Consider the following 12,374-nt stretch of genomic DNA (forward strand, 5'->3'; position numbering starts at 1 on the left):
CCACGGATCCCTCTCCCCATGGGTTCCCATTCTCCATAGACTCCCTCTCCCCATAGAGCCCTCTCCCCATAGGTTCCCTCCCTCTCCCCACAGATCCCTCTCCCCATAGGTTCCCTCTCCCTATAGGTTCCCTCTCCCCATGGGTTCCCATTCTCCATAGGTTCCCTCTCCCCACAGATCCCTCTCCCCATAGATCCCTCTCCCCATACATTCCTTCCCTCTCCCCATAGGTTCCCTCTTTAAGTTTCTTCTCCCCATAGGCTCCCTCTACCCATGGGTTCCCTCCCTCTCCCCACAGATCCCTCTCCCCACGGATCCCTCTCCCCATAGGTTCCCTCTCCCCATGGGTTCCCATTCTTCATAGATCCCTCTCCCCATAGGTTCCCTCTCCCCACGGATCCCTCTCCCCATAGGTTCCCTCTCCCCATGGGCTCCCTCTCCCCATAGGTTCTCTCCCTCTCCCCACGGATCCCTCTCCCCATGGGTTCCCATTCTCCATAGACTCCCTCTCCCCATAGAGCCCTCTCCCCATAGGTTCCCTCCCTCTCCCCACAGATCCCTCTCCCCATAGGTTCCCTCTCCCCATAGGTTCCCTCTCCCCATAGGTTCCCTCTCCCCACGGATCCTTCTCCCCATAGGTTCCCTCTCCCCATAGGTTCCCTCTCCCCATGGGTTCCCATTCTTCATAGATCCCTTTCCCCATAGGCTCCGTCCCTCTCCCCACGGATCCCTCTCCCCATAGGTTCCCTCTCCCCATGGGCTCCCTCTCCCCATAGATTCTCTCTCCCCATGGGTTCCCATTCTTCATAGATCCCTCTCCCCATAGGCTCCGTCCCTCTCCCCATGGGCTCCCTCCCTCTCCCCATAGGTTCCCTCTCCCCATGTGTTCCCATTCTCCATAGGCTCCCTCTCCCCATAGATCCCTCTCCCCATAGGTTCCCTCCCTAGGTTTCTTCTCCCCATAGGCTCCCTCTAACCCATGTGTTCCCATTCTCCATAGGCTCCCTCTCCCCATAGATCCCTCTCCCCATAGGTTCCCTCCCTAGGTTTCTTCTCCCCATAGGCTCCCTCTAACCCATGGGTTCCATCCCACTCCCCATAGGTTCCCTCTCCCCTCAGATCCCTCTCCCCACGGATCCCTCTCCCCATAGGTTCCCTCTCCCCATGGGTTCCCATTCTCCATAGACTCCCTCTCCCCATAGATCCCTCTCCCCATAGGTTCCCTCCCTAGGTTTCTTCTCCCCATGGGCTCCCTCTGCCCACAGGTTCCCTCCCTCTCCCCATAGATTCTCTCTCCCCATGGGTTCCCTCCCTTTCCCCATAGGTTCTCACCATGGGTTCCTTCTCCCCTTAGGTTCCTTCTCCCCATGGATCCCTCTCCCCATAGTTTCCCTTTCCCCATAGGCTCCCTTCCTTTCCCCATAGGTTCCCTCTCCCCACAGATCCCTCTCCCCATAGATTCCCTCCCTTTCCCCATAGATTCCCTTCCTCTCCCCACAGATCCCTCTCCCCATAGATTCCTTCCCCCCATGGATCCCTCTCCCCATAGGCTCCCTCTCCCCACAGATCCCTCTCCCCATAGATTCCTTCCCCCCATGGATCCCTCTCCCCATAGGTACCATCCCTCTCCCCATAGGTTCCCTTCCTCTCCACATGAGTTCCCTCTCCCCACAGATCCCTCTCCCCATAGATTCCCTCCCTTTCCCCATAGGTTCCTTCCCCCCATGGATCCCTCTCCCCATAGGTACCCTCCCTTTCCCCATAGGTTCCCTTTCCCTATAGGTTCCCTCTCTCCATAGGGTCTCCCCATAGGTTCCCTCCCCCCATGGATCCCTCTCCCCATAGGTACCATCCCTCTCCCCATAGGCTCCCTCTCCCCACAGATCCCTCTCCCCATAGATTCCTTCCCCCCATGGATCCCTCTCCCCATAGGTTCCCTCCCTCTCCCCACGGATCCCTCTCCCCATAGGTTCCCTCTCCCCATAGGGTCTCCCCATAGGTTCCCTCCCCCCATGGATCCCTCTCCCCATATGTTCCCTCTCCCCATATGTCCCTCCCCCCATGGATCCCTCTCCCCATAGGTACCATCCCTCTCCCCATAGGTTCCCTCTCCCCATAGCTTCCCTCTGTCCCCCCATAGGTTCCTTCCCCCCATGGATCCCTCTCCCCATATGTCCCTCCCCCCATGGATCCCTCTCCCCATAGGTTCCCTCCCTTTCCCCATAGGTTCCCTCTCCCCATAGGGTCTCCCCATAGGTTCCCTCCCCCCATGGATCCCTCTCCCCATAGATCAGGCTCCCTCTCCCCATATGTTCCCATCTCCCCCATGCCTTTCAGGACGGCCGTCTGACGCGGGATGAGATCGTGTCCAAGTACGACCTGTTTGTGGGCAGCCAGGCCACCGACTTTGGGGAGGCGCTGGTTCGACACGACGAGTTCTGAAGGTTCTGACCCAGTGGGGAGGGAACCACCAACCCGTTATTTATTGTTATAACCCAACACGGAGAGTCCAACAGCGCCGGCACCGACCCCAATGGGGGCAGCATATAAGGGGGGGGGGTCTCCCCTCTGCCCCCTCCTCATCCCCAACATCCCCCCCCTACAACCCCCAGCCATTCGGTCCCAGCACGGATCTGTTGGGGGATGCTGAGTTTGGGGCCAAAGATGAGCAATTTGGGGTCAGGTCCTGAGATTTGGGGTCGTTTTGTGGGAGTTTGGGGCCAGTTCTGTAGGATTTGGGGGTCTGGTCTGGAGAGTTTGGGGGCAGTTCTGGGGGATTTGGGGTCAGATGTTGAGATTTGGGGTCAGGTCCTGAGATTTGGGGCTGGTTCTATAGGGTTTGGGGCCCATTTGGGGGATTTGGGGTTGGATCCTGAGATTTGGGGCCGGTTCTGTAGGATTTGGGGTCCGGTCCAGAGAGTTTAAGGTCAATTCTGGGGGATTTGGGGCCCATTTTGGGGGATCTGGGGTCAGATCCTGAGATTTTGGTCGTTTTGTGGGAGTTTGGGGCCAGTTCTGTAGGATTTGGGGTCTGGTCTGGAGAGTTTGGGGTCAGTTCTGGGGGATTTGGGGTCCAGTCCAGAAAGTTTAAGGTCAATTCTGGGGGATTTGGGGGTCGGATCCTGAGATTTAGGGTTGGTTCTATAGGGTTTGGGGTCAATTCTGGGGGATTTGGGGCCAGGTCCTGACATTTGGGGCCGATTCTGTAGGATTTAGGGTCAGATCCTGAGATTTGGGGCCGATTTTGTAGGATTTAGGGTCAGATCCTGAGATTTGGGGCCCATTTGGGGGATTTGGGGTAAGATCCTGAGATTTGGGGCTGGTTCTATAGGATTTGGGGTTGGGTCTGGAGAGTTTGGGGTCAGTTCTGGGGGATTTGGGGCCAGTTCTATAGGGTTTGGGGTCAGAGCCTGAGATTTGGGGCTGGTTCTATAGGGTTTGGGGCTCGGTTGGGGGATTTGGGGTTGGATCCTGGGATTTGGGATCGGTTCTGTAGGATTTGGGGTCCGGTCCGGAGAGTTTAAGGTCAATTCTGGGGGATTTGGGGCCCATTTGGGGCCGGTTCTGTAGGGTTTGGGTTTGGGTCTGGAGAGTTTGGGGTCAATTCTGTGCTATTTGGGGTCAGATCCTGAGATTTAAGGCCGGTTCTGTAGGATTTGGGGTTCGGTCTGGAGAGTTTAAGGTCAATTCTGGGGGATTTGGGGTCAGATCCTGAGATTTGGGGCTGGTTCTATAGGGTTTGGGGTCAATTCTGGGGGATTTGGGGCCAGGTCCTGAGATTTGGGGCCGATTCTGTAGGATTTAGGGTCAGATCCTGAGATTTGGGGCCCATCTGGGGGATTTGGGGTCAGAGCCTGAGATATGGGGCTGGTTCTGTAGGAATTGGGGTCCGGTCCAGAGAGTTTAAGGTCAATTCTGGGGGATTTGGGAGCAGTCCCTGAGATTGGGGTCAGGTCTGGGGGATTTGGGGCCCATTTTGGGGGATCTGGGGTCAGGTCCTGAGATTTGGGGTCGTTTTGTGGGAGTTTGGGGCCAGTTCTGTAGGATTTGGGGTCTGGTCTGGAGAGTTTGGGGTCAGTTCTGGGGGATTTGGGGTCCGGTTCAGACAGTTTAAGGTCAATTCTGGGGGATTTGGGGGTCGGATCCTGAGATTTGGGGCTGGTTCTATAGGGTTTGGGGTCAATTCTGGGGGATTTGGGGCCAGGTCCTGAGATTTGGGGCCGATTCTGTAGGATTTAGGGTCAGATCCTGAGATTTGGGGCCCATTTGGGGGATTTGGGGTAAGATCCTGAGATTTGGGGCTGGTTCTATAGGATTTGGGGTTGGGTCTGGAGAGTTTGGGGTCAGTTCTGGGGGATTTGGGGCCAGTTCTATAGGGTTTGGGGTCAGGTCCTGAGATTTGGGGCTGGTTCTATAGGGTTTGGGGCTCGGTTGGGGGATTTGGGGTTGGATCCTGAGATTTGGGATCGGTTCTGTAGGATTTGGGGTCCGGTCCGGAGAGTTTAAGGTCAATTCTGGGGGATTTGGGGCCCATTTGGGGCCGGTTCTGTAGGGTTTGGGTTTGGGTCTGGAGAGTTTGGGGTCAATTCTGTGCTATTTGGGGTCAGATCCTGAGATTTAAGGCCGGTTCTGTAGGATTTGGGGTTCGGTCCGGAGAGTTTAAGGTCAATTCTGGGGGATTTGGGGGCAGTCCCTGAGATTTGGGGTTGGTTCTATAGGGTTTGGGGTCAGAGCCTGAGATTTGGGGCCCATTTGGGGGATTTGGGGTCAGAGCCTGAGATATGGGGCTGGTTCTATAGGATTTGGGGTCCGGTCCGGAGAGTTTAAGGTCAATTCTGGGGGATTTGGGGACAGTCCCTGAGATTGGGGTCAGGTCTGGGGGATTTGGGGCCCATTTGGGGGATTTGGGGTCAGGTCCTGAGATTTGGGGTCATTTTGTGGGAGTTTGGGGCTGGTTCTGTAGGATTTGGGGTCTGGTCCAGAGAGTTTATGGTCAGTTCTGGGGGATTTGGGGCCAGTTCTATAGGGTTTGGGGTCAGAGCCTGAGATTTGGGGCTGGTTCTATAGGGTTTGGGGCTCGGTTGGGGGATTTGGGGTTGGATCCTGAGATTTGGGATCGGTTCTGTAGGATTTGGGGTCTGGTCCAGAGAGTTTAAGGTCAATTCTGGGGGATTTGGGGCCCATTTGGGGCCGGTTCTGTAGGGTTTGGGTTTGGGTCTGGAGAGTTTGGGGTCAGTTCTGTGCTATTTGGGGTCAGATCCTGAGATTTAAGGCCGGTTCTGTAGGATTTGGGGTTCGGTCTGGAGAGTTTAAGGTCAATTCTGGGGGATTTGGGGTCAGGTCATGAGATTTGGGGCCGATTCTGTAGGATTTAGGGTCAGATCCTGAGATTTGGGGCCCATTTGGGGGATTTGGGGTCAGAGCCTGAGATATGGGGCTGGTTCTGTAGGATTTGGGGTTGGGTCTGGAGACTTTAAGGTCAATTCTGGGGGATTTGGGGGCAGTCCCTGAGATTGGGGTCAGGTCTGGGGGATTTGGGGCCCATTTGGGGGATTTGGGGTCAGGTCCTGAGATTTGGGGTCATTTTGTGGGAGTTTGGGGCTGGTTCTGTAGGATTTGGGGTCTGGTCCAGAGAGTTTATGGTCAGTTCTGGGGGATTTGGGGCCAGTTCTGTAGGTATGGGGTTGGGTCTGGAGAGTTTGGGTTCAATTCTGTGCTATTTGGGGCCAGGTCCTGAGATTTGGGGCCGATTCTGTAGGATTTAGGGTCAGATCCTGAGATTTGGGGCCCATTTGGGGGATTTGGGGTCAGCTCCCTGAGATTTGGGGTTGTTTTGTGGGAGTTTGGGGCCAGTTCTGTAGGATTTGGGTTCCGGTCCAGAGAGTTTGGGGTCAATTCTGGGGGATTTGGGGTAATTTCTTGGGATTTGAGTCCAGGTCTGTAGGATTTGGGGTCAGACCCTGAGATTTGGGGTCATTTTGTGGAAGTTTGGGGTGGATTCTGTGCAATTTGGGGTCATTTGTTGAGATTTTGGGGTCAGTTTGTGAGAATTTGGGGCCGATTTTGTGGGATTTGGGGTTGATGGCACAGAATTTGGGGTCAATTCCTGAAAATTTAGGGCCGATTTCACTGAATTTGGGGTCAATTCCTGACATTTTGGGGCCGTTTTCCTGGATTTGGGGTCCGTTGGTGAGAATCTGGAGCCAAACCCACAGGATTTGGGGTCAGTCCTGGACGTTTTGGGGTCAATTCTGGAGATATCAAGACAAATTCCCCCCAATTTGGGGCTGATGCCCTGGAATTTGGGGTCAATTCCCTGGTATTTGGGGTCGGCTCTGAGGAATTTGGGGCTGGTTGTTGAGAATTTGGGCTCATTTCATGGGATTTTGGGATTTGGCCGCAGTGGGGCCAAGTCCTGCCTTTGGGGTCGGTTCTGTGCCATTTGGGGTCCATTCTCGGGTTTGGGGTCAGTTCTTGGGTTTGGGGTCAGTTCAGCCCAATTTGGGGTTGATTCTGTCCCATTTGGGGTCAATTCTGTCCCATTTGGGGTCAATTCTGTCCCATTTGGGGTCGGTTCTGTTCCATTTGGGGTCAGTTCTGTTCCATTTGGGTTGGTTCTTGGGTTTGGGGTCAGTTCTGTTCTATTTGGGGTCACTTCTGTTCCATTTGGGGTTGGTTCTTGGGTTTGGGGTCCATTCTGTTCCATTTGGGGTCAGTTCTGTCCCATTTTGGGTCGGTTCTTTTTCATTTAGGGTTGGTTCTTGGGTTTGGGGTCAGTTCTGCCCCATTTGGGGTCAGTTCTGCCCCATTTGGGGTCAGTTCTGTTCCATTTGAGGTCGGTTCTGTTCCATTTGGGGCCAATTCCTACCCATTTGGGGTCAGTTCTGTTCCATTTGGGGCCAGTTCTGTTCCATTTGAGGTCGGTTCTGTTCCATTTGGGGCCAATTCCTACCCATTTGGGGTCAGTTCTGCCCCATTTAAGGTCGGTTCCGTTCCATTTGTGGCCCATTCCCAACCATTTGGGTTCAAATCATGGCAATTCGGCTCACCCCCCCCCCTCAATTTGCCCAGACCCCATTGGACCCCCCCAATTCTACCCCCCACATCCCCCCCTCCAAGTGCCTTCACCCACCCCAACATGGGGGGGTCCCCCGACCCCACAACGTGCCCCCCAACCCCCCCCCCAGGACCTATAACCCCCCCCCCCCCCCCCGACCCCACAACCCACCCCCAACCCCCAATGGTGCCCCCCATCCCCACCCTGACCCCATCACCCCCCCCAGCCCCACATCCTGACCACCCTCTGACCCCACAACCCCCCACCCCACTGTGTGTGTCCCCCCCCGTTGTGCCCCATAGAACGCTGCCCCATCCGCTATGGGGAGTTATGGGGTGGGGGGGACAAGCGTGCCCCACATCGGGGGGGCTCTGGGGCTCAATAAAGGCGACGGCGTTCGCTCCTTCTGTCTATGGGGTCACATTGGATATGGGGGGGGATGAGGGGTCTTTGGGGTCTCATTGGTTATTGGGGGGGATGAGGGGGTCTTTGGGGTTTTATTGGTTGGGGGGGGTGGTTTGAGGGGGTCTTTGGGGTCCCATTGGTGGGGGTCCCATTCCTGGGGTGTCAGCCCCATAGATGGGATCCCAGCACCACCCCAGCCCCATAGCCCCAACCCCCCAGCAGCCCCACACCTGAGGAGCAGCACCCCCCAACCCCCACTTATGGGTCCAGCTCACTACACCCCCAGCCCCCCATCAGCCCCACAGCGCTATGGGGCAGTGACAGCCAGACCCGGAGCAACCCCCCCACCCCCACTTATGGGTCCAGCTCACTACACTCCAGCCCCATAGCACTATGGGGCAGTGACAGCCAGGCCTGGAGCAGCACCCCATACCCCCCCACCCCCACTTATGGGTTCAGCTCACTACACTCCAGCCCCATAGCACTATGGGGCAGTGACAGCCAGGCCTGGAGCAGCACCCCAAACCCCCCCAGCCCCACTTATGGGTCCAGCTCACTACACCCCCAGCCCCACAGCGCTATGGGGCAGGGACAGCCAGGCCCTTAGCGCTGCACAACGTCATTTATTGCCCTGGGATGGACGGCCAGGGGTGGGGGGTGGGGGATTGTGGGGGTAGTTGTGGGGCAGTGGGGGATGATGTGGGGCGGGGGGGGGGTGATGTGTGGGGCAGCCCCCTAAGTGGGGCTGACCTGGCTGGAGGACACTGAGGACACCTCGGTCCTCTGAGCTGAACTCGATGCGTCCGAATCGTCCGTCAGAGGCTTCCCACAAACCGTCTCCATGATGCAGGCCCGGAACTGGGGGGCGGAATGGGGGGGAGATGGGGGGAGATGGGGGGCAGGTGGGGGTGTCCCCCCCCATCTGTCCCCCCAACCTGTCCTGTCCCCCTCTACCTGACCCTCCCATTTGTCCCCATCCATCCCCCCCCTTTGTCCCCCCATCTGTCCCCATCTGTTCCACCTCCATCCATCTCCCCTCATCTGTCCCCCCCATTTGTCCCCCCCAGTCTATCCTGTCCCCCTCTACCTGACCCCCCCATCTGTCCCCCCCATCTGTCCCCCCCCAGGTGTCCGTCCCCCCATCTGTCCCTTCCCCATCTGTCTCCATCCAGGTGTCTCCATCTCACATGTCCCCCCCATCTGTCCCCCCCAACCTGTCCTGTCCCCCCCCCATCTGTCCCCATCTGTCCCCCCATCTACCTGCACCCCACAGTTGTCCCCCCCCATCTGTCCCCCCCAACCTGTCCTGTCCCCCCCCATCTGTCCCCATCTGTCCCTATGTAGGTGTCCCCCCCCCATTTGCCCCCCCTCACTGTCCCTATCCCATCTGTCCCCCCCATCTGTCCCCCCATCTGTCCCACCTCCATCCATCCCCCCACATCTACCCCCTCTACCTGACCCCCCCCATCTGTCCCCACCGAGGTGTCCCCCCATCTGTCTTCCCTCCACCTGTCCATCCCCATCCATCCCCCCCCATCTGCCCCCCTTCTTTCCCCCCCAACACGTCCTGTCTCCCTCTACCTGACCCCCCCCATCTGTCCCCCCCCACCTGTCCTGTCCCCCTCCATCTGTCCCCATCCGTCCCCACCCAAGTGTCCCCCCCGATCTGTCCCCCTCCCCACTGTCCCTAATCCCATCTGTCCCCCCCCCCCCACATCTGTCTCCATCCAGGTATCTCCACCCCATCCATCCCCCCTCCTTTGTCCCCACATCTGTCCCCATCTGTCCCCCCCCACTTGTCCTGTCCCCCCCATCTGTCCCCATCTGCCCCCCATCTGCCCCCACAAACCTGCCCTGTCCCCTTCTACCTGACCCCCCCCATCTGTCCCCATCTGTCCCAATCCAGGTGTCCCCCCATCTGCATCCCCCCATCTGTCCCCCCCATCTGTCCCCCCCATCCATTCCCACCCAGGTGTCCCCCCATTGCCCCCCATCCTGTCCTATCCCCCTCTACCTGCCCCCCCCGAGCTCCCCCATTTCCCCCCTTCATAACCCCCCATAGTCCCCCCATAACCCCCCCTAGTACCCCCATAACCCCCCATAATCCCCCCATAATCCCCCCATAACCCCCCCGAATCCCCCCATAACCCCCCATAGTCCCCCCATAACCCCCCATATTCCCCCCATAACCCTCATATTCCCCCCATAACCCCCCATAGTCCCCCCATAACCCCTCATAGTTCCCCCATAACCCCCCATAGTCCCCCCATAACCCCCCATAGTCCCCCCATAACTCCCCATATTCCCCCCATAACCCCCCATAGTCCCCCCATAACTCCCCATAGTCCCCCCATAACCCCCCATAGTCCCCCCATAACTCCCCATAGTCCCCCCATAACCCCCCATAGTCCCCCATAACCCCCCATAGTCCCCCCATAACCCCTCATAATCCCCCATAACCCCCCATAATTCCCCCATAACCCCTCATATTCCCCCCATAACCCCCCCCAATCCCCCCATAACCCCCCATAATTCCCCCATAACCCTCCCAATCCCCCCATAACACCCCATAATTCCCCCATAATCCCCCCAATCCCCCCATAACCCCTCATATTCCCCCCATAACCCCCCATAGTCCCCCCATAACTCCACATAGTTCCCCCATAATTCCCCATAATTCCCCCATACCCCCCACAATCCCCCCCATAACTCCCCATAGTTCCCCCATAATCCCCCCAATCCCCCCCATAACCCCTCATATTCCCCCCATAACCCCCCATAATTCCCCCATAACCCCCCCAATCCCCCCATAACCCCCCCAATCCCCCCATTAACACCTCATATTCCCCCCATAACCCCTCATATTCCCCCCATAACCCCCCCCAATCCGCCCATAACCCCTCATATTCCCCCCATAACCCCCCATAATTCCTCCATAACCCCCCCCAATCCCCCCATAACCCCTCATATTCCCCCCATAACCCCCCATAGTCCTCCCACAACTCCCCATAGTTCCCCCATAACCCCCCCCAATCCCCACATAACCCATCATATTCCCCCCATAACCCCCCATAATTCCCCCATAACCCCCCATAGTCCCCCCATAACCCCTCATATTTCCCCCATAACCCCCCCCCAATCCCCCCATAACTCCCCATAGTTCCCCCATAACCCCCCCCAATCCCCCCATAACTCCCCATAATTCCCCCATAACCCCCCCCAATCCCCCCATGACTCCCCATAGTTCCCCCATAACCCCCCATAGTCCCCCCATAACCCCTCATATTCCCCCCATAACCCCCCCCAATCCCCCCATAACCCCTCATATTCCCCCCATAACCCCCCATAGTCCCCCCATAATTCCCCATAGTACCCCCATAACCCCCCGCAATCCCCCCATAACCCCCCATAGTCCTCCCATAACCCCCCATAATTCCCCGATAACCCCCCCCAATCCCCCCATAACTCCCCATAGTTCCCCCATAACCCCCCCCAATCCCCCCATAACCCCCCATAATTCCCCCATAACCCCCCACAGTACCCCCATAACCCCCCATAGTCTCCCCATAAATCCCCATAGTCCTCCCATAACCCCCCATAGTCCCCCCATAACTCCCCATAGTTCCCCCATAACCCCCCCCAATCCCCCGTACCCCTCATATTCCCCCCATAACCCCCCATAGTCCCCCCATAACTCCCCATATGGCCCCCCATAACCCTCCATAGTACCCCCATAAACCCCCATATTCCCCCCATAAGCCCCATAATTCCCCCATAACCCCCCCCAATCCCCCCATAACCCCCCATAGTTCCCCCATAACCCCCCCCCAATCCCCCATAACCCCTCATATTCCCCCCATAACCCCCCATATCCCCCCATACCCCCATATTCCCCCCATAACCCCTCATATTCCCCCCATAACCCCCCATAGTCCTCCCACAACTCCCCATAGTTCCCCCATAACCCCCTCCAATCCACCCATAACCCATCATATCCCCCCATAACCCCCCATAATTCCCCATAACCCCCCCAATCCCCCCATAACCCCCCATAATTCCCCCATAACCCCCCCAATCCCCCCATAACCCCTCATATTCCCCCCATAACCCCCCCAATCCCCCCATAACCCCTCATATTCCCCCCATACCCCCCCCAATCCCCCCGTAACCCCCCCTAATTCCCCCATACCCCCCCCAATCCCCCCATAACTCCCCATAATTCCCCCATAACCCCCCCAATCCCCCCATAACTCCCCATAGTTCCCCCATAACCCCCCATATTCCCCCCATAACCCCTCATATTCCCCCCATAACCCCCCCCAATCCCCCATAACCCCCTCATATTCCCCCCATAACCCCCCCCAATCCCCCCATAACCCCCCATAATTCCCCCATAACCCCCCCCAATCCCCCCATAACTCCCCATAGTTCCCCCATAACCCCCCATAGTCCCCCATAACTCCTATTCCCCATAACCCCCCCAATCCACCCATAACCCCTCATATTCCCCCCATAACCCCCCATAGTCCCCCATAACTCCCCATAATTCCCCCATAACCCCCCCAATCCCCCCATAACCCCCCCATAATTCCCCCATAACCCCCCCCAATCCCCCCATAACCCCCCATAATTTCCCCCATAACCCCCCCCAATCCTCCCATAACCCCCCCAATCCCCCCATAACCCCCCCAATCCCCCCATAACCCCTCATATTCCCCCCATAACCCCCCATAATTCCCCCATAACCCCCCCCAATCCCCCCATAACTCCCCATAGTTCCCCCATAACCCCCCCCAATCCCCCCATAACTCCCCATATTTCCCCCATAATCCCCCCAATCCCCCCATAACCCCTCATATTCCCCCCATAACCCCCCATAGTACCCCCATAACCCCCCATATTCCCCCCATAA

At 57.5% G+C, this 12,374-nt stretch overlaps 2 protein-coding genes across 4 annotated transcripts in view; one reads left to right on the plus strand and one right to left on the minus strand.

Moving 5' to 3' along the window:
* The window catches only part of LOC146752005 (calumenin), a 30,197-nt gene extending 22,737 nt beyond the window's left edge, over nucleotides 1-7,460 (plus strand). The window contains exons 7-8 of one of the 3 annotated variants that reach the window (XR_014941038.1): nucleotides 2,338-6,814; nucleotides 6,920-7,460. Coding sequence is in view for 1 of the 3 variants with exons in the window: in XM_085533210.1 (XP_085389336.1) it covers nucleotides 2,338-2,442 (105 nt within the window). In the remaining 2 variants the exon portion in view is untranslated. Of the gene's footprint in view, nucleotides 1-2,337 lie in introns of all 3 variants that reach the window. The other 2 variants (XR_014941037.1, XM_085533210.1) reach the window with 2 other exon arrangements.
* A 616-nt stretch (nucleotides 7,461-8,076) lies between these two features.
* Nucleotides 8,077-12,374, minus strand: part of LOC107307609 (violet-sensitive opsin) — an 11,295-nt gene continuing 6,997 nt past the window's right edge. The window contains exon 4 of the mRNA XM_085533204.1: nucleotides 8,077-8,320. Within this exon, the coding sequence (XP_085389330.1) occupies nucleotides 8,198-8,320 (123 nt within the window). The 3' untranslated portion in view covers nucleotides 8,077-8,197. The remainder of the gene's footprint in view (nucleotides 8,321-12,374) is intronic.

The sequence above is a fragment of the Coturnix japonica genome, unplaced genomic scaffold (assembly GCF_054131305.1).
Source record: "Coturnix japonica strain WE unplaced genomic scaffold, WE-NBRP24 Scf055, whole genome shotgun sequence".
Taxonomy (NCBI): domain Eukaryota; kingdom Metazoa; phylum Chordata; class Aves; order Galliformes; family Phasianidae; genus Coturnix; species Coturnix japonica.